Source organism: Vanellus vanellus, assembly GCF_965231255.1.
Source record: "Vanellus vanellus genome assembly, chromosome: 10".
NCBI lineage: Eukaryota > Metazoa > Chordata > Aves > Charadriiformes > Charadriidae > Vanellus > Vanellus vanellus.
In genome coordinates this window covers 23,545,481-23,567,295 of record NC_138915.1, presented here as the reverse complement: position 1 = coordinate 23,567,295, position 21,815 = coordinate 23,545,481, and the positions used below count along the sequence as shown (strand labels likewise).

The window sequence follows — 21,815 nt, the reverse complement described above, 5'->3', positions numbered from 1 at the left end:
GCAAAGCTCAGCTGGTGGCTTCTAGGATGTTGTAAAGTAGAGGTGGGGAAGAGGAAGTGTCTCACGGGGTGGTTTATGCTCACCAAGACGTGTCCTGGTCCAATGTGCGCCTGCATGGGCTTCCTGGAGACCTGCTTTAACTCTAGCACGGGGCAAGGTGCTGCTCTGGATGCGTAGGTTGATGGGACTTTAAAGGTGTGTGATTGACCAGCTTTTCTGTATGCAGCTGAACCGGATAGAGATATCTGGTGATGCTGGAAGGCAGTGAGGTGTGTTACTACGTACTCTGTCACCACTTACCTTCAAGTGGTATGGAAGGCATCCCCTCTATCCCACCCAGCTGGGGTGCTGGTCTCTGCCAGCCAGCAAAAGGCGAGAGGCCCACAGACTGCCTGCAGTCCTAGACTAGGACTAGGACTAGAAGCAGTCCACGGGGGAGAAACCATGGTTTAAGGTTAGCACCACAGTCTGCTGCAGCTCAGACAAGCAGCTCCCAGCATCTTACAATCAGGTATTTGTATTGGTAAACAGCAGCGGGGGGAAAAAAGCATTTTAACATCTGACAAAAGTAATGAAGTGGGGCATGAGAACGGTCTAGGCTTTCACTGACCCGCAGGTTAGTGGGAGATGAGCAGCTTGTTCCCAATCTCAGCTGATCTCTGAATTTATTCTGTGGAATGTGTACGTCCTTGGCCAAACAGTGCCATTTCATAGGGGAGGCAAGGCAGAACAAAATCTGCAAACTTGCTCTGTTTACTTGTCTTCCTCTCCTTGCTTCTGATAGTGGAGATAAGCATCTTTTCTGGAAACACGAAGTACTGAAAAATCGTAACCCAGCTGAACACTTTGTTCGCTGCTGCAAGGTGGGAAAACAATGCTCCGAAATGTTAGCTTAAGGCAAATAGGGGTCTGTGATCCTGCTCGAGTGTGTCCTGCCGAGCATATATCCTTAAAAGGAAACGTGTGGGTTACTTTCCCCTCTTGCATCCTGTTATTTAAGCTATTTTAAGTACTTGTCTGGAGGAAGCTGAGCCAGAGCTTGAAGCAGCTTTTGGGTTTTGTTTATCGTGGCTTTGCTGCGCCACCTGCGTATGGGCAGAAGATGGTGCCGTACATCGCTGCAGTGACCTTTCCGGGGCTGAGCGTGCTGGCGGGCATGCATCTTTCAGTAGAAATAGGAAACTTCAGACGTGCTGTAGTTTCCTTTCCATCAGGCAGATTATAATGAATCCAGGCTGTAGTTTGTCTGTTAAAACAATTTCGCTTTCTTCCATTAGTAATTCTGGGCCGTACGCCGAAGGATTTCATTTGGGATAGCTTCTATTTTGACAGTCTCTTTGGCTGCTGAATACCATTTTGGATTTTGTTAGAGAGGGACTTCAGACCACCTTCTGTCTGAAGTCTGGCCCTGTTGCAGGACATCCAGCAAGGCACCATATGGTGGGTCTACAGTAATGCTGGAAATGATTATGGAACTTGCTGGTGCTGCGAAGGTGACTGCTTTTTTTGTTGGTTTTATTTTTTTTTTTTTAATGCTGCTACTTTGTACATTTGACTGTGATGCCAGAGGGGAACAGAGACAGCGGGAAGAGAAGCAGCTGCCCTGTGGGATAGGGGCCTCAGTGCTATTTGTCATGTTTACAGGGCTAAAGGCTTTTTGACATGTTAAGAGCAGAATAGGTCCATGTTCCACCACTTAGTCCATCACTAGTTAAAATTACTCGACTCTGCTGCCAAGCCAAAACCACGGGCTAGCACATCCACCGGGCTTTAATGCTGAAATCTGTCCTTCCTGGGCCAAGAAGCTAAAACTTGAAATGAGAGCGTCTTTACTGCAAAACCAGTAACTTGATGTGGGGTCTTGCAGTTGAACCAACAGACTGGTCTTGCTCATAAATCCCATTCCCAGAGTGCCTGGAACATAGATGCCCTTTTAAGCGATAAAGTAAATCTGTGATTAATTTTTTTTCCCAGGACGCTATGGAAGAGTAACTCTTACAGGTGGGTGTTTGGGATGTTGTTAAGAGTTAGAAGAACTTACATCCTGAGACCCAGGGGTTTTCATAGAATGGTTTAGGTTGGAAGGGACCTTAAAGACCATCTCGTCCCGACCCCCCTGCCCTGGGCAGGCTCACCTCCCACCAGCCCAGGTTGCTCCAAGTGCCTTGAACACCTCCAGGGATGGGGCAGCCACAACTTCCCAGGGCAATTTGTTCCAGTGCCTCACCACCCTCAGAGTGGCTTTGGAGTGAGATATGGTGCGTTACTCTACAGTGTGTCCTTTGCTCTTGTTGCGCTGTCTGTCTGAGCCCAGTGCAGGTGCTGGGAGCCTCTGGTGAGCACCTCCTCCTGACAGGCAGCATCTTTCCTGGTGCCGCGCTCCCTGGCCGCATGTGCTCACTGTGAGTGTGCATTTCAGACGGCTCTTTGTGCTGCAGAGCTGCTAACTTTTTATTTTTTCTTTCAGTCAGCAGAGGTAAATCTGCTTTGAACTAGGCACGCTCGGAGGACTGGGAAGATGCTGCTTTGCATGGGTGAAAGAAACCCTCAAAATGGGCAGAAGTTGCCCCAGACTGTGGCAAATTCCTGATACCTGCCCTGCAGCCAGGTTTGATGCTTTCAGATTGAGACTGAGGTCTGCTGAGCAAGTGTGGATGAATCAGGCGATGCCCTGGGCTAACTCCTCCGTTGCATTTCAGTCAGCGTTTTTAAGTTACGGTTTCTGTTCTGCAAGCAAGCCAATGTAAATGCAAGGCTGGGGATTAATTCCTTGAACTAGATCGTAACTTTAAAAGACATGCAGGGCTTCGTATGTAAAACTGAGCTCTAGCCAGGTTTAAGCATCCTTTTACCCATGCATCTCTCCAGCCTGTTAGAGCTGGGGACTTTGGAGCTTGGTTCCCTGCTGTGTCACCCAACAGGTTTCTGCCTCGTGAAATACCATATATTATGTTTTTCCCTTTCACTCTGAACAGGCTCAGGCATGGCACATGCAAGCCTGGTTCAGAAACACTTCTGAAAACTTAAGCTAGACATGTCGAGAGGAAAACCTTTACCAAATCTGAATCAAAATCCCACCCGTGGTCCCATCAAGGATACAGTATGTACTTTGAAGTCTTACTCTTCTCTGCCCTTTGCCTACTAACATTTGGGTAGATGTAAAACTTAGTTTTTTAGGTGGAGGATTGATTGAAAGAAGTGATGAGCAGGTGTCTCTGGATTTACCTGCTTAATTTGGCAGCGTGGCAAAGGGTTGTGGTGGGTTCAGCCAGGCACAGGCTAAAGCGACGGGTGTTGGCTGTAGGCACGCCGAGGGTGACAGCAGAGGTTTTCTTTCGGGTCCATAGGCCCTGGAGATCAGCAAATCCCTTCTTGTCTGGTTTTCTTCACTGGCTGTGAGGCAGGGAAAGGGCGCACATTGTGGAGTTAGATTTAGTAATAAGAAAACTGTAACAGAATAAGCTGTGATTTATCTAGAGGGGAAATAGTTTGCTGATGACATCTCAGGCTGGACTGTTTAATAACGCTTGCCTTTGTAAGTTTATATTTTTTTGGAATAAAGTTCTAAAATTGAAGGCCAGACAGCAGCCTGTTGCTACCAGTGACCCAAACCACTTTATTTCATCAGCATTATTGTAAACCCTGACATTTCATAAAATAGTTTATTGTATTTATTAATCTACTGGAATCGATGCTTCCCTTTAGTTTGAGACTTAGGGACTGGGGTGTAGGAGGGAGTACAGGTTTGCTCCGTGTTACTTTGGATGTTTGCCTCTAAACATTTGAATTTCACTTTCTTGCTAACTTATAAAAAGAATTTTTACATCCCATATGGATCTGGAAAACGAGGCAGGTGGGGGTTGTGGTGAGGACATGCTGCTTGCTGTGAAATAAAACCTAAAAACCACAACTGACACCTCATTAAAAGGAAATTGACTTTCAAAATTTGCTAAAAAACCACAGACTTTAGAGCTATCCTGATTGTTTTCTTTTATTCTTGACAGTATCTCCCTTTAAGCATAAATACTGACTCCAGTGGCTGTGGTGTGGGATTCCCTCTTGGAACAAAAGCAAATAGTGGAGCTGGTGCAGCGCTCCCACGGCACAGCCTGGGGAACCGGCAGCAGCCTGCGGGGCTGCTGGGCTGTTTGGGCAGCAGAAGCTGTTCCTTGAGTGGAATTTAACTCGGCGGCCTTAGGGAGAGGCTGCTGCCTCATAAATAGCAGAAAAATCCTCCGGTGGGGGGGATATGGGCAAAGCAGGGCCGTGTGCCTTGCAGCTCGGTGTGGTTTTGGCAGCCGGCGGTAGAGCCGCGCTCGGCTATGCACCGTCGCAGCATCAGGAGCTCTGGAGGTGGAGGAGAAGGTAACACAGCCGCTTGAATGCCGAGACTGCTCTTGTTTAGCCTTTACGGGCTCGGCGGATGTGTTCAGTACAGGCCTTTGCAGAGCCTGTGGTTGAACGGCAATCGTAGGAGACTGCCAAATCTCCACCTCCTCAGCCCATCCAGGTGATTCCCACCAGCAGCAGCAATCCGGGGTTGTATCTCCCCATGGCCCCAGCCCTGGGCAGGAGGTGGCAGCTCAGGCACTGAATTGACTTCCCCGGGCTGTCTGTACCACTTGCCTACGGCAAAGGGATCTTAACATCATTACTGAGTCAGCAAGAGCACAACATGCCCAGAATCCCTGTCTCTCCAAACGTGCTGGAGGGTCACGCTTATGTCTTGGGATGTGAATCCGGGCCATCCACTACTTCAAGTGCTCGTGGACCCGACTCTGCTGAAGCCTGGGTACCAGCCGCGCAGTGAGCCACGCTGTCTGCTCATCCCTGGTTAGTCTGGGGAAGGAGATGCCCAAGCTCTGCCTGTCCATGGCGGCAGCAAAACCTCACTCACCTGAAGACAGATTATGGCTGCTGGATTTGCCCTGTGCAGTCAATAGATGTGACGATGTCCTCAAAGGGGTTGGCATCTGTTGATGTGAAAAGCTCCGGATTCATACTAGGTTCTTGTTTCCTTTCTTTCCAAATCTAGTAGGCAATAGCATCTCACTAAGCGTGGAGGGCTGCTGTGGCTTAGTGGTTGACTGCCAGAGCAAATGTCCTTGCAGAGCATTCTTGGGCAGCATTAAAATATCTGGCTGCAATCTTCTGTCAGCGATAAATGGGTAACATCATTATCAGTGTGATTAAAAAAAATTGTAAATGCAGAGCTGACTTAGGGTTTTCAGTTCAGAAAGTAAGAAGTGCTGTGTTTCATTACCGTCTATTTTTAACAGGCAAAGCCAGCTGCAGTTAGATGTAAAAAGAAATGCTCTGGAGATCATTTATGAAAATGCAGATGCTCTGTTTAGAAACTTTTACACCGGGCTCGGTCATGTGTGCCGAGAGCCATCCCAGTCGGCTCTGCTTTGAAGCTGCTGTTGCCCAAAGCCAGAGGGATCTCATGGCTTGTGCTGGGACTCTCTCTGAGGATGCGCCTTCTGTATTTACCGCATACCTTTGGTTCCCAATGGTGGTGTATGTTCCATAGTGTACTACTTGGGCTTGGTATTTTTGGTGTGAGCACCCTGCTGTGTGGCCATGTCCTGCATGGATCTTGCTTTCAGCAAAGATGAATGCTCCACTGTTGCAGATGGAGTGATGCACTTTACTCACAGAGAGAAGCTTGATACATCTGTTGATATAAAGCAGGGATTTAACAAAGCTTGATAGTAAATGCATCAGTGTTTTAACAAGATTCGGTGGCAACGTACACTTGGTTATTTACTGCATAGAGGACAGGGTCAGACAGAGCTGCCAGGGAGACCCTCCCGTAGAGTGGAGGTTCAGAAAGGATGCCCTTGCTTTCCAAACTCCTTCTCAGAGAGGAGTTTGGGTGCAGCTGGATCCACTCCTAGTTCCGGACTTGGTCTACGGTTTATGTCTAAAGGATTATATAAGCGCAGTCAAACTTTTGTATCACTTAGCTAAGATTTCAAAGTTTAGCGTGCTATTAGTCACTTACTGAGGGTCTGTTGTGGCAAGGAGTGTCTGAATCTCAAGAAGTAACCTTGAGGGCATCGCTTCTCAAGGGGAGATCCCGCCGCTGTGCAGGAGAGCTCAAAGGGCTCTTGGGCTGTTCACTATTTATGGAGGTAAAATGATTGACCTATAGTCACATTTGCATATTTACCACAGTACCAGCATTGCTCAGGTCAGCCCTTGGCTATTGTGTTGTTATCTGTCTCCCCAAAACCACCTTTGAGCCCCGGATGCCACCATCACGATTAGATGCCCCCGTTGTCACCACCACGGGTGGTTATCGCTTGGGCAGGGTTACAGGAGATAAAGGTCAAGTTGGCGCCTGGGAAGGGGGGGAGCACACAGTCACATCTGCGCAATGTGGCCCCAAAACAGGTATGCTGTGACAGGCCATGCTAGGAGATTCCTCCTTACCTCCGTGTCTTGTAGATGTCCCCGGTGCTCAGGTTGCTCTCTGTAAAGCACTTCTGAGCGTGGGGGCTGTGTTTCTGCCCCCCTGTCTGGGTCTGGTCCTGTTGGGGTTACTGACACTTTTCTAAAACCTTCTCCTGCCCCTTCTCTTCCTCAGACCTCAATAGCAACGGGTTCATCTGCGACTATGAGTTGCACGAGCTCTTCAAGGAAGCCAACCTGCCTCTCCCCGGGTACAAAGTGAGAGAGATCATCCAGAAGCTCATGATCGACAGCGACAAGAATAAAGATGGGAAGATTAGTTTTGAAGAGTTCGTCTATGTAAGTGATACTTCTGAATTTCCAGCAGGCTGGGGGACCCCTTTTAGACAAAGCTAAGGAAAAGGGGGTAGAAGAGGTTGAACCTGGCTTCTCAGCCGCTTTCCCTAATCCTGGTTTGCTTTCTACAAACTGATCACTTTTGAGGACTTGCCATGTAAAAGTCCGTTCTTTGTACAGATCTCTGCATATTACAGGTCTTTTGTGCTGCCACTGCCAGACTTTAGGTTTGGACAGAGGGGAAATATGTTGGTTTTTAAACAAAAACCCCAAAAGAATCCACATGCTTTTCCTATATGAGAACTTTGTTGGAGACCGAAAGACCATTTCCACATGAGGTGACAACTGGAAAAAAGACTTCCAGTTCTCCAAGCTTACAGTATCGACTGGAAGTGACTCAGTTTTTCCAGGCACATAGGTGAATGTTTTTCCCAATGAGGCAGTATAATTTCCTTTCTCAATTTAATAGAGCTACGAGTATTTGCTAAAGATTTGAGAGGGCGTTTCAAGACACACTTGGAGATTAGATGCTGATCTAGGAAAATTCAAATCCGTTTGTTGCCTTAAAAGGGAAGAACAGGAGTAAGGAGATAGAAGCTTGAGGGTGGGTCTAACCTTCAGCCTTTTTCTGTAGAAATAGGTCAGAATTTTTTAATTTTTTTTATTTTTACAAAGGCACGATACTTATCCCGAGATACTGGTTCAATATCCATCCCTTCATCCTTTTCATGCTCTGATGACTGCATGCCAAAAGAGTAATAAAAGTATGCGCGCTACATTGAGGGAGCTGTTTCTATGCCTACTATTTTTCTTGATATTTCTTAATTTATTTTTACCTTCTGTTCCTTAATTGTTTTCAGACCCTCTGAACTTTTTGAGTTCGGAGCCAACTAGTAAGTTGGAGTTTGTTTGCAGTTCGTGAACACTTGCATGCTTGGGTGCATGTTTCAGCTGGTGGTTTGAGCTGGTCCGTAACTCTAACTTTGCACTAGGAAGGAAGAAGTAGATCTCTTCTGGCACATTTGAACGGTACCAATGATCGAGTAAACACAAAATGTCGTACAGATAGCTAAGCTACGGTAGTTGAAGGGGTTTTACAAACAGAACTGTTGCCATATTTCCACCTCTGAGCACTTTTGCTGGAGTACAAAGGATGATGTGAACTGACTTGAGGTTGGGGCTAACTGACTTAGTGGTACCTCAGCATTAAAGCATGTAGTTTCAAAGAAGCTACGCCATACCAGTAATTAATCCAGCAAATTTTAAAATAAATAAATCTGTATCAAAGATCCTTCTGTTTAAAACCAACCAACCAGAAAACCCAAAACTTTTGGGCTCTTGAGTCTTTGCTCAGCTCTACCTGATAGCTGGGGTGAGCGAAACCTCTGTGTGCCGTCAGGAGATGCTTTAACTGCCCTGCATCATCACCTTGACTCGTGTTGAAGGGACGGGGGAGGTAAGGCTGGCCCCGCAGCGACACCTCTGCAGCCAGGTGGGCAAGTCCCCTCCTCTCTTTTTAACAGAAGCACTTTGCTTTACAGTGCTGTTTCATTGCCTTTTTCTGGGTAGCGATTGGAGAACCTGTATACATTTCATTTGTGTTTTCAGCGTGGTTGAATATGATTTGGTTAAGTTTTGAGGGAGTTACAGTAGGCTTTCAAGCCATTGGATGTGTTGTGTTTTGGTTTTTTTTTCTAATAGTTGCTCAGTTCTGTAGGACCTCTGAGCCACTAATAGGAACGCACAACCTGCGCAGATGGCACGTGGCATCTTTCTGAGCTACAGCATCCCTTCAGCCCTCAAACGTGAGGGTGTTTTGTCAGTTTGCTCAAGCCTGCTCTTGGGGACGGGGGTGTCCTTACCTGGAGCGGTCGCTGTTACACGTTATTGTGGGTTTGACTGTCGCACGCTTCAAGAGAATTGTTTCTTGGGTTGTGGACAATGCCTTTTGTGTGAACGAAAAGTCACAGTCACACGGGCGTCTGGCTTAACGCAAAAAGGTTAAAATGGCACAACAGCTTTCTCAACTTTGGTCCCACGGAAACCACTGCATGTGTACCTGCTCCCGGACTGCAAAGGTTTCACCTTTATTTTTTTTCTTGTGGCTTCTTGAAATCTACTCAGAAAGGTAAATGTACACGAGGTATTTCATCCCTAATGCTTCTGTTTCAGTAGGCACTTGCAACATGTGTTTGAGGGAGTGGGACAACTCTCTGCCCACTATCTGTGTTAAATTTAATACCACTACACCCTGGCTGGGCCCTTCACATTTGCTGATCTTACTACAAAGTCTGCTTTAAAGCCCAGAGGAAATCGTTTCTTCTGTGGCCCTTTCATTTGAGGAAGACAATTTTTTTTTCTTGCCTAACAGAGCACTTTAAATTGTAGATTTTCCAAGAGGTGAAAAGCAGCGATATCGCTAAAACGTTCAGAAAAGCCATTAACAGGAAGGAAGGAATCTGTGCCATCGGGGGGACCTCGGAGCTCTCCAGCGAGGGGACGCAGCACTCCTACTCAGGTATCGCTCTGCCCTTCCAACCCTCTCACACGTAAGGGGAGGCCGTATCCCCAAAATAGTGGATTTTTCCTGCCCTGCCCTGTGCTGTGCTTTTGTTCTCCCATAGCTGAATGATCTGGGGGTCGAGGTGAGAGCAGGACAGAATTAGAGGGTGATGCCTGATTAGCGGTGCGTAAATTAAATGTGTGCTTATTTGTTAACTGTGCTTGCTGATGAAGTCCTTGTGTGGCACTCGAATATAATAAAGTTGTTGAGTAAGGAGTAAATAACAGGAATATTCTAGTAATTGGAAGTGAAAGTCATATGTCTTTAAACTTAGTGTGACTAATAAAATAGCGTGGTAATGATAGTGGGGCGGCTTTTATTTCCCTGGGCTATTGTACACTGGTTCTTTTGGGAAAATATTTGTGAAAAAGCCTGTATTTAATTTACAATTGTTTATCTTAGAGGAAGAAAAATATGCCTTTGTAAACTGGATAAACAAAGCCCTGGAAAATGATCCCGACTGCAGGCACGTTATTCCAATGAACCCAAATACAGATGACCTGTTCAAAGCTGTGGGAGACGGGATTGTGCTATGGTAAGTCGTGGTGGCTCCTGAATTTAAAAAAAAAAAGTTTAAAAAAAAAAAAAAAATCGCTGAAATAACTTCCCCAAATTGTAGTTAGGGGAATTTTCATCCTATTCTACACTGTTTTTGTGACCAGTGTGTGTGCATAATGTTTTGCATGTGTAAAAAGGGGCTCAGTCGCCCAGGCTTTTGTTGTCATTGCATGGTGCTTCAGCTTTGATGCCGACTTCACAAGCAGGTATTTTTGTTTGGGCTTGAGACCGAGTTGGCTGAAGGGGAGAAGGTGCCTTTGTGGGAGCAGAAGTTGTCCTGGTGCAAACTGAGAGTGATGCTAGGTAGCTTGGGGGAGGGCAGATGTGCTAAATAGCCCTTTTTCTGGGATTTTTAGGCAGACGGGAACCTCTGTGGGAATGTTAGTGACCTTATGAATTAACCCCCAAATTAATTCTCGGGGAATCCTCTTGTTGCTTTTGAGAACAGCTGCACTAAGTTAGTAAAGTAACTTACTTTGCTGCATGCTGCGAACGGAAGGCATCCAGGGCTGCTAAACACCAACCGCCTTCTATGTGTGGGGTTTCTTTTGGTTTTGTGGTTTTGGTTTGTTTTTTAAATGTAAGTGAATTAATATAGGGGAGAACTGGATCAGCCTGGAGTTTCAGTATCAATACATAAAAAATATTGAGTGGGCTGCCCATTGCCTTTCATTTCTTTTTTTTTTTTTTTCTTTAGCTTGTGATCTTTCTTTTTTTTTCTTTTTCCCCCCAGTTTCAAGTAGTTCAGGTCTTCAGGCGAAGACTGAACTGAGTAGGAAGTCCTTCATAATATAACGTAAAAACTCGCCGTGTTTTCTGTTGACTAAAAATTCATCGCGCTCACCTGCTTCCCACTGAGCTCTCCAAATGTTTGCGCTTTTGGGGGGCAGTTTTTTCTTGCCAGCAGTAGGACACCTTTGCAATCGGAGGAAGCGCGTTGTACTAGAATCTGCAGTGGGTGTCAACAGAGCGATGGGTCTTCGCTAGTTCAGTGACTGCGCTGTGAATAATTCATGTGCTCTTTTTGGTCCAGCGGCTGAGATCAGTAGTGGCCAGTAGCATGTTTAAGGTTTCAGGCTTAGCTATTAGTTACAAATACGTTCTTGGTAATGTAAATATTAACTTCTGATTTACACAACCTTGATTTAAAAAAAAAAAAAAGAAATGCACAAAATCAAATGGGCAAAAGGAAATCTACTGTGGTGAGTATTGTAACAGTGCTTTGAGTGTTGTTGAGATATACTAACGTAACTATATACTAAACGTTGTTCAAATATTATTGTTTTTCCTCTTACCAGCAAAATGATCAATCTTTCTGTTCCGGACACCATTGATGAAAGAGCAATTAACAAGAAGAAACTCACACCATTCATAATTCAGGTATAATACGTTTCTGTATTTTTGCTGAAATTCATATTCAGATAGAATTAACGAAAACAGCACGGTGGCTGGAGGTGTTATGGTGAAACTCTGGCAAGGAGCGAGTTTTATAACTTGGCGTTTAATTATTAAAGGCAGTTTTGTACTGCGCATAATTGACAGCGCTGTGGGTACAGCTCAAAAGTCAAAAATGCGAACTTAATGACAAAACGGGTAAAATGGCTGAAATGCTGTGTGCGCCGGTATTGCTGCGGTGATTATATGCCGTGCCGTCTTCTGAAAGCAAGACGGTTATCGGCATGGGCTACCTTTGAATCATTTCATAGTACGTCAAGGTGTTTCTTGCAAGGCTGCCTGCGTGTGCGTGCCCGTATAAGTTAACACTTCTCTAGCCTTATTCTTGTTGACACCGCTAGACTAACTCAGAGGCTGAAACTAAATACCAGAGGCTGAAATTAAACCCTGGTGCCTCGTTCAGTTCTTATTGATTCAACCTGCTGCCACCGCAGCTCCGTAAAAACTTCAGCGGTCGGGAGCATTTCCTCCGAGCTGCTGCCATCGGAGCAAGGACAAGGGGAGAATCTCCGCTCTGCTGGCGCTGGATGAAAGGCGAAGCAGCCTCTCCCCTGGCTGTCTCTCACTCGGCTGTGCTGTTTGCAGGAGAACCTGAACCTGGCGTTGAATTCCGCATCCGCCATCGGGTGTCATGTTGTCAATATTGGCGCAGAGGACTTGAGGGAAGGGAAACCCCACCTGGTCCTTGGGCTTCTCTGGCAGATCATCAAGATCGGCTTGTTTGCCGACATCGAGCTCAGCAGAAATGAAGGTAAATGAAACTATAAGCGATTACTTCTGAAGCGTGAGCACCCCATTGCTTGCACTGTCACCTCCAGCCCCGTCGCTGCCGCTTCTCTCCCCTTCTCTCTGCTGAAAGTGGGGTACTCGCCTTCGGGCTCCTCGGGGCACGCACCGAGCTGAGTGCTTCTCCAGCCTCTTTATATTTATAGCTGTGAAGCAGGCTCCGGCGGGGGGGTTGTGCCCCCCTGGGGAGGTGTGTCAGCCTTGGAGAACTGGCTGAACCCCAGTCTGTAAGTCAAGATGCATCTTGCGGTGCGAGTGTGTGCATTGCTCTGTGATGCCCGGGGCTGGGCAGGCTCTCCCGGGGGGGCTTCGGCCATAGGTGGATGCATCACGGTGTTGGGAGGTGGTAAAAGCTGCTTGCATCCTCTTAGGATTGTAGGTGACTGCACATCTTCCTTAAAAACAAACAAACAAAACAAAAAAAAAAAAAAAAAGAGGGCTTCAGCTCTTTGGGAATATCTTCGCAATGACTTGGTTCTCCTAAAATCCTCCGCTTTGTTCTCGGCAGTGGGAGAGCAGCGCTGCAGCTCTCCCCCTATGCTTGCTTGGCCCTGCATGACAGCCTCCAAAATTTAAACTTTTCACCCCATTCCAAGAGCTCTGTTATTGCTGCATGGGCTATCGGAGCACCCAGACGGATGGAGGGGCTTCGGTGTCTTTTGTTTAAACTTCCCAGTCGTGAAGGGGTAACAATGTTTGGCTTAGGTTGAAAATTCATGGTAGGGAAAGCACCAGCCAGCTGAAAGGGTGCTTATCGTGGCTTTTCTGGCTTTTTTTAACAGTGCATATGAAACTGCTTGGAAGCACTTTTTCATTGAGATAGAAATACATTTGCATTTAGCTTACTTTCATCAGCTTAAAAGACTGCACGTAAATTCCAGAGAATTTTGTTATGCAAGAAAATGGAAAATATCCTTCACACACAGTTTTCTAGATCATTCATACTCTTCTCTGTGTAACAACCAACTTGGGAAAACTCCACTAATGCTCAGAGTATTTTGACTTAATCAGCAGTTGGTATTGTCCCTCCCCTCTCCCCCTGAAATGTTGCTGCAGCTCTAATTCTGGTATGCAGGTTTGCCGCTTGAAAACTCCTTCCTTCCCCTCACGAGCGTTTTTCTTCTAGCACTGGCTGCCTTACTTCGTGATGGTGAAAATCTGGAGGACCTTATGAAGCTATCCCCAGAAGAGCTGCTCCTAAGATGGGCCAACTACCACTTGGAAAACGCAGGCTGGCACAAAATCAATAACTTCAGCTCGGATATCAAGGTACCGAGAGCTCTCCTGGGCTGCACGTGCCTGGGAAAAGGCTGGGAGCCGGCCAGGGATGTGTTTGCATGTATAAATGAGGCTCTTCCTCCGCAGACGTGACCTTTCTTAACCTTAATAGACTGAGTGGGCTTAACAGAGCTTTTAGGGGTGGTCCATTTAAGGCACTGCAGTGCTGCTCTCTCTTGCCGTGACGTTGAACCCAGTGTTGAGCTGTCAGAGTGTTTCCTCCAGTGCTGGTGCAGTCCTGCTGCAAAGCTGTTGCATGTTTTAATCGAGCAGGAAAACGGTATTAGTCATGTGTTTTCAACTCTTCTTAATAGAACTTTTTTGATGGAAATAATTTTTCAAGGGCGTGCAGCTCGCTCAGATAGGGTGAAATCCTTAACTGCATCCCTGGAGAGAGTGACTTCCTCACACTTTCAGTTGGTGATGGCATTTCATCCAAAACGTCATGGGCTGGAGAGAGGAAGGGAAACAAGATCTCTTATTCTCCACACTGGGCTGAGTAGAAATGAGAGCGGGGAGTCTTACAGCTATTTTTCAGATGTGAGGGGGTGGCTCTTTCCTCTCAGCACTAGTGAGAAATGGAGGGTGGCGACTGCCGGTCAGTGTGGGGTTTTTGGACACTGGTCTCGGCAGGTTTCTGGAGCCAACAGTTTTGAGGAGGAGAAGGAGGACTGAAGTGGATTCCAGGTTAAAGCGCTGTTGAGGTGGAAAAAAAAAATAACTGAGGTGCATGGGGAGCACGGAGCTCCCCTGAGTGTGTGTGCACACACAGTCAGTCTTGTTGCCAACTTCCAAATTGCTTACAGCTTTGCTGATAGCTGTTGGCTTGTCTGCTGCAACCCACAGGCTGCCAGGATATGCTGAGGTCCTTCTTAGTGCTGAGGACTAAAAAGATTTGTAGTTGATAAATAATTAGTGCAGCTATTTGCTTCTCCTAGTCTGTGACCATCCCTGGCCTCTCTCCTTTACGCTGTGCTAGCTGATGGGCAAGCACAGGAGAAAACATTCAGCGTTCTTATAATCAGCTTTTTGCCCGGACTTTGTCTTCGCTGAGCTGTTTTCATCGGTGCTGTAGCAGTAGGAATTGGCTGCCTTGTTTTAGGGGTTAGGGCCACCTTGGGGTATCTGGCTGGGGGGAGGGGGCCGTGAGAGTGAGCAGCGTGGGGTCACTGCCTCCTCCAGCCGTTGGAGAGGGGGCTGTGACACCAGAGCTTATAGCAAGGGCAGCTTTCAAACAGTTAAACCTCATAGTTTTCAGCTTAAATATTTCTAACCTTTTCCCTTTCTGTTTTCTTTTCTGCTGCCTGGATTTCTGCCATCATGCTCTCTTTTAAGCTTACAGATTTCGGTAATTCAGTAAAGGTACATAAGCCAATTATGCACAGTGACTTGGTAAAGATGAGCCTGAAATGCATTTTTACAGTATATTCACTGCTGTGCGGGAGACCTGAATTTTCTTTTTCATCCATTTCAGGATTCCAGAGCTTATTTCCACCTCCTCAATCAAATTGCACCTAAAGGGCAGAAAGAAGGAGAGCCTCAGATTGATATTAACATGTCGGGTTTCAACGTAAGTATTCCGGCTGTCGTGCTGTACAGTCGCGAACTACCTGTACCCTGTAATTGCCCCATGACATCTAGGTAACCTGGTATCTTAATTTCTAGAGGGTGTAAAGTGTCAGTGGGCGTGGGCGCACCTCTGGTACGTGCGAAGTGAGTGATTGTCGCAGGCCTGATCACTACCTGCCAATTAACATATGTGATTGAGAAATCGTTTGTGGCTTTGCTCCATTTGGGAGCATGCTGACTTCTGCTTTTGAACCACCAAGTTCAAAAAGCATAAAAGTTGGAAAGCACATAAACTTGGAAAGCGCCATGCTAGGAAAAATGCCGAGACAAACCGGGACGATTGCATCCAAAGCGGCAGGGATTAGCGTGCATTCATCCCTTTGATTAGCGACTGATGCCTAATGAAGGCGGACGGAGTTGTGACGTTGCCCCAGGGAGCAGTCAGGAGCTTCCCATCTGCTTTGTAGCCCAATCTTTTCCATGACAGCTCTTGTCCGTGTCATCCCCGGCAGGAAAAGGACGACTTGCGGAGAGCAGAGTACATGCTTCAGCAGGCGGATCGGCTGGGCTGCCGGCAGTTCGTCACGCCGGCTGATGTGGTCAGTGGCAATCCCAAACTGAACCTGGCCTTCGTTGCCAACCTGTTCAACAAGTACCCAGCACTTACCAAGCCTGAAAACCAGGACATCGACTGGACCCTACTGGAAGGTGATGGCCGTATCAGTCACAAAATTAGCAGGAGGGAAATATCTGAAGTAAACACTTGTGTCACAAGAGGCTGTGCCCAGTGGAGGTATCTCCATTGGAGTAACACCTGTGATTTGAGGCTTCAGTACTGCAGTGGTGGTTTACTTGTTTGGGGCAGATGAGAAGGGTACTTGACAGTTGGTTCAGCTGCTCTGACCCTGATGTGGAGCCTGAACCTGTAGAGCACAGCCAGGAGCCCGTCAGTCATCATAGAATCGCAAAATGGTTTGAGTTAGAAGGGACCTTGAAGATCATCCAGTCCCAACCCCCCTGCCCTGGGCAGGGACACCTCCCCCCAGCCCAGGTTGCTCCCAGCCCCGTCCAACCTGGCCTTGAACACCTCCAGGGATGGGGCAGCCACAGCTTCTCGGGGCAACCTGCATCAAGCGCTCACCACCCGCACGGGAAAGAATTTCTTCCTGATATCTCATCGAAATCTCCCCTCTTTCAGTGTAAAACCGTTCCCCCTCGTTGTATGGCTGCCCTCCCTGATCCAGAGTCCCTCCCCAGCTCTCTTGGAGCCCCTTTAGGGACTGGAAGGGGCTCTGAGCTCTCCCCGGAGCCTTCTCTTCTCCAGGCTGACCCCCCCCCCCTCTCCCAGCCTGTCCTCCCAGCAGAGGGGCTCCAGCCCTCCCAGCATCTCCGAGGCCTCCTCTGGACTTGCCCCTACAGCCCCCATGCCAGGGCTGGGAAGCTGATTTTGCCATTCCCTGTGATGGGCAGGAGCACCTCAGTGATGCAGCGAGATGTTCATGGGAGCACTAATTGTTGGCAGAACGAGGATTAGGGCTTTGGCTGCCTGGCTCCCAGACAGCAGTTAGCTAACACCCATGTGAAACACCTTCCTGCTACTTCTTCTTGCAAGTGCAATAGGCATGTTCTTCTGAAGCCTGGAGAAATCAAACTGATATCCAAAACTAGATATCAGGGCAACCGTCTCCCTTTGAAAAAATTATATTAGAAAAAATACCCTTTTTCTGCTCGAGAACCTAATCGATGAGCTATGCTGCTCAAAGCTCCTTGCCTTGCGAGGTGGAAAACCTTTGAGCTTGCAGAAGTTGTATGAACCTGTTTTCTCTCATCTAGGAGAGACACGTGAGGAACGGACCTTCCGCAACTGGATGAACTCCCTTGGGGTGAACCCCCATGTAAATCACCTCTACGGGTAAGCGCCGGGCTCTTGGGAGAGACCCAGCTAGTTTGGGCCAGAGATGTGCCCGCACCAGTGTCCTGGTGCCCACAGTGCCGAGCAAAGAGCTGGAGAAAGGGCGGTGGTAGGGAGTGGGAGATGCTCACTGTACCCTCCCCGTAGCGTAGGGATTTCTGAGCCAGCACTCGACACACCAGCAATTGGCTTTAAGGGCTGAAGGCAGTTGTTTATTTTCCCCTATCTTATGTAAATTGGTACCCTGAGACCCCAATGCATATAGATCTGTTCAAGCAACTGGAAATAAATTCCCTGTCACCTAATTTTAGGGCTTAACCAAGACATCATAGTTAGGAGGCAAGGTACTCTGGGTCCCTATAATCAGTGGAGCAAGGTGGCCAACTTTGGATTTTATGTAGCATAATTCTTCCCTGGTTCTGTTGCTGATTACCATGCTAAAACCTGCTTTAGCTCAGCAGCTAACATTAAGAATGGAGCCTTGAAAACTACAAAATGAAAAAAAAAAAATGTTTTTTTCTTTTTTGGGTTGTTGAAATTGCGGTAACCTGTAAAGAGGAGTAATTATTAACGATGTGACAAAGTCAGAGTGCGTTTGAATCTTGAGGCATTAAGCTTAATCGATGCTTTCCACTTTAGCGATCTCCAAGATGCACTGGTAATACTACAATTATATGAAAAGATCAAAGTTCCTGTTGACTGGAATAAGGTTAACAAGCCTCCGTACCCTAAGCTTGGAGCAAATATGAAAAAGGTAAGCGTTTCAAAAGACTTTAAAAGAAGCTGCGGACACTAAAAATTTGAGGCTTCTAGTCAAGTGAATGTATTTGCGAGTGATTTTTCTGTTTAACCTCTTTTCCTGTGTAGCTAGAAAACTGTAACTACGCTGTAGACTTGGGAAAGCACCCAGCTAAGTTCTCCCTGGTTGGTATCGGAGGACAGGATCTGAATGACGGAAACCCAACGCTGACACTGGCCTTAGTCTGGCAGTTGATGAGAAGGTAGGACCCGGCTCAAACGTGAAACTTGTGAGTAGAGTACAGAGTTTGGGAAGTTTTTTTACCGCGAGAGCACTGCAGCACTGGAACAGGTCACCCAGAAAGATTGTAAAAACTCTTTCCTTGGGAGGTTTCTGAGGCGCAGCTGGACAAAACTATGGCAGAGCTGATCCTGCTGCATGTGGGAGGCTGAAGCAGAGAGCCCCGGAGAGCCCACTGGTGCATCTGTGAGCATCCCGCTGAGCAGGATCACCTCTCTCTCACCTGCTCAGGTCTGGTCCACGTGCAGGAGTGCTTAGCAGGAACATTTATACAACTTTTATGTTCTCATTTTTAATTGGGATTTGAGAGAGAAACATTCCAGGGCTGCTCTGTAACCCCTCTTCTGCATTGGAACGGGAGGAAGGGAAAACTCAAGAACAGATAAAGTTTGTCATCCTTCTTCTTATCTATTTCTGAAGAATTTTAAGATTATGCACATGTATAATATATATCTGAAAAATAGCTACATGGTAGCCCCTTATTTGGTAATAGAGGTCAGAATGCGAACTCGTGAGTGTATCCGCACCTTTTGGGTAATGTGTTAATCCTACAGAGCAAATGATCAGTGGTGAAACAGTTTAACAAGTGTCCCAAGCCCAGGCAATTTTGTGATCATGTTAAACGACCTGAAAGGCTTAGAAAGACTAAATGCTTTAACAAAAATCATACTTCAGATAAGATAGATGATTATTCCCTTTTGCTGAAGGAGTATTTTTTTAAAAAAAGAAAAAAAAACCAAAACAACAAAAAAAGCAGAGCTGAGACTATGTGAAGACTTTCCAAGCTGCCATGGGCTCACATTGTGTCCTGGCTGCACGCTCACCTGGGCTTTGCCCAGGCTCTCTGCCTAATCTTCTTCTCTCTGCTGGTTCTCAGGTACACACTGAATGTCCTGGAGGACCTGGGTGACGGTCAGAAAGCTAACGATGACATTATAGTCAGCTGGGTAAACCAGACCCTGAAAGAAGCTGGCAAGTCCACCTCCATACAGAACTTCAAGGTGCAGGTTCCCCTCTTGCATCCAAAAGGAGAGGGGTGCCCAAAAAGTATTTCCTTGGCTGGAGGAACAGCAGGAACATCTTAGAAGGGGGTTCAAACAGGACAGGGTTCAGCCTGTGCTGGGAACAAAGTGGCTTCGAGTCACCAGAGAGGAGACTTTTTAGGACTGCCCTTGGTGGGGAATAGCGGTGGGGTGAGGGAGCTGGTGGGGTAGCAGAGGAGGGGGGAGTGGTCGGGCTCCGGGGCGGAGGTGGGGGCGAGATGCTGGTGAGCACAGGGGCTGGAGCTGGTGAGCATCGGTAGGTGAGCGGTGTCCTTTGGGATCTGGGCAGCGAGGCACACCTGCTGTCTGCACAGCGCTTGGCTGCTTTCGATTTGCAGAGAACTTGGGGGATATTGGAGTGGTGCTCTTGTACTATTACCAAAGGAGAAGCATCAGTTTGGTTTTCCCTGTGGGAATAATTGCTACCACAGCTACTTTGGAAATGGCGTGTGTAGAGCTTGTTTTGTTGCACGTTGCAGAGCAGCTGAATTGAGGTGGGGGGTATGCTGCACGGATTAGACGTTCATCTTTACTCCTCTGTCTCTGTGTTCTCTAGGACAAGACTATCAGCACAAGCTTGGCGGTCGTGGATTTAATTGATGCTATACAGCCTGGTTGTATCAACTATGACCTGGTAAAGACCGGTCATTTATCAGAAGATGACAAACAAAATAACGCTAAGTAAGTTTGCCGTCTCAAAAGCTGGTTTGCTTTGAAAGAGTGCTCCTTCTCTGCGCTGGCCTTAAGCTGCGAGTGGTTTTCCCACGGTTTCTTGCTGCGGTTTTCAATCTCTTAACACCATACCTTTTAGACAGGCAGCGTTTCTTGGAATTTAATTGCTGTCCTCGCGCGCAACGCTGGAGGGAGTAGTTGGCTGCGCTCTCTCGCTTGTTGAGAGATCCGCAGAACAGCCCAAACAGCTCTTAGCAATGGTATTCTGTTTCTCACCTGTTTGTTCGGGCATGTGGAAGTGCTCAGGGTTTTGAAACGGAACCCTTGTATGTCTCGTGCCTCGCTGAATCATCGTCGGTTGTCAAGTTTAAGGTATGTCTATTAGAACATGCCTTTGAAATGTGTGTTCTGTGACTGCTCTGCAGTGGCAGAATGACAGCAAAGTTTCTTGCCGATAATAGTCTCGCTTGATTATGCCTAAAGAGCAAACAGAAGGGGAAATTTAAACATTAGCTGGTTAATCCTTGGTTATACATCCTATCTATTAGTCCTCACAAATATTAATTACATTTTTTTTAAAACTATTGGTAAAGGGAACTTGACATACAAAGGTCAGTTTGCCCATCAAAGACACTTTTATCTACTGTAGAAAGAGAATAAATCAAAAGATCAAAAAAAAACCCCATTTATAAAACAAACAGATGTGGTGCGATTGGACTGTTGCACGTCTTGAATCTTAATAAGGAGGATAATAGGTGAAATTGTTGGATAGGGCAGGAGCTGACTTGTTGTTTATTGGTAGCAGCCTCGGGGCTGACCCACTCCTCTTTCTGTGGTGAACAGGTACGCTGTGTCCATGGCAAGAAGAATTGGTGCCAGAGTTTATGCTCTTCCAGAAGACCTTGTGGAGGTGAAACCGAAGATGGTCATGACCGTGTTCGCCTGCTTGATGGGCAGAGGAATGAAGCGAGTATAAAAGGGTTGATCCGTGTAAAGGAAATAAAAAAAACAACCAACAAAACGCAACAAAAACCCAACCTGCCACCCTGGGTGCATGAGTAGCAGATCAGCTGTGACCACGTTGAAATGCTGTTGGCCTAGGAACCGTTGAAGTTCAAAGGACTTTGTTTTGCTTTGCAAGACAAACTCTTATCAAAATTCTCAGGGAGAGGAGTTTTAACCAACAGACGTGCTCTTTTCCCAAAGGAAAGTTTAACTTACCAAGAGCTCACAGAAATGCATTCATAACAGACCTGCAGCTTGCAATACCGCTCTGGAGCTGTGTTTTCACCCCATTATTTCTCAGATACTTGGGGCGTGGGTGATTTTTACCCCTGAGGGCTATAAGGTGGCTGGTATGAGTTGTAATGGAAACAAATCTAATTTCTCTCTGCAATCCAGTTTAATTTCTATCATACGGTCCAAGCATATTCTAGGTTTGACCCCTTCCTTAACTTTGCAAATAAAGCTACAGTACAAGTTGGGACCTGCAGGCCAGCTCGCAATGCTAAATGAGAAACGTGTAATTAGGAAGATGGATCTTCCACTGGTATTCTCTGTACATGGTGCTTTTTTTATACATCTAACTATTTTGATTACTTTACAAATACAGCATGGCAGTTTTTTTCTCTTGCTGCTTACAAAAAGGGTTTTTTTGGTTATTTTGTTTTAGGTTTTGGGGTTTTTTTTTAAAGTTATACTATATATGAGAATGCCACCATCCTTGGACCTCTTGCAGTAACGTATGATGCCGTGTTGCTGATGGCGTGGTTACACCTGAGAATGGAAGTGAATGCATTTTTGTATGCATCTTGGTTCAGTTCTGTGCCCCTAGAAAATAATTTTTACAAAAATCTGCATGAAAACTATAACTTTTTTATTTAAAATGCTGTTGGATATAAAACCGTACTACATTGTGGGGAGGTTTTGTGCAGGGAAGAGGCAAATGTTATGAACAGCAGGGCTCAATAAACTGAACAGCAAATGTTCTGGAACATAAAACTATTTTTACAGATAAAAGGAAGCATTGTCGCCAAAGAAGAAAGATGCTGTATCCATAGGATTTAATATTATCTTGCTTTGGCAAGCTGTTTGCTATATTTTGAGATCATATTGCTATTCCAAGCTATTCAAAGTGATGTAATATGGTGGCAAAGCATTAGTTGAAATAAAAACCATTTAAATACA

General features: G+C 46.4%; 1 protein-coding gene across 4 annotated transcripts in view; it reads left to right on the top strand.

Moving 5' to 3' along the window:
* Positions 1 to 21,815, top strand: part of PLS3 (plastin 3) — a 57,881-nt gene extending 36,066 nt beyond the window's left edge. For all 4 annotated transcript variants that reach the window (XM_082488065.1, XM_082488064.1, XM_082488067.1 and 1 more), the window contains exons 3-16: positions 6,593 to 6,756; positions 9,142 to 9,271; positions 9,719 to 9,851; positions 11,173 to 11,254; positions 11,915 to 12,080; positions 13,242 to 13,384; positions 14,868 to 14,963; positions 15,475 to 15,670; positions 16,796 to 16,874; positions 17,514 to 17,628; positions 17,742 to 17,875; positions 18,791 to 18,914; positions 19,513 to 19,637; positions 20,472 to 21,815. In XM_082488065.1, the coding sequence (XP_082344191.1) occupies positions 6,593 to 6,756; positions 9,142 to 9,271; positions 9,719 to 9,851; positions 11,173 to 11,254; positions 11,915 to 12,080; positions 13,242 to 13,384; positions 14,868 to 14,963; positions 15,475 to 15,670; positions 16,796 to 16,874; positions 17,514 to 17,628; positions 17,742 to 17,875; positions 18,791 to 18,914; positions 19,513 to 19,637; positions 20,472 to 20,604 (1,820 nt within the window). In that variant the 3' untranslated portion in view covers positions 20,605 to 21,815. The remainder of the gene's footprint in view (positions 1 to 6,592; positions 6,757 to 9,141; positions 9,272 to 9,718; positions 9,852 to 11,172; positions 11,255 to 11,914; positions 12,081 to 13,241; positions 13,385 to 14,867; positions 14,964 to 15,474; positions 15,671 to 16,795; positions 16,875 to 17,513; positions 17,629 to 17,741; positions 17,876 to 18,790; positions 18,915 to 19,512; positions 19,638 to 20,471) is intronic.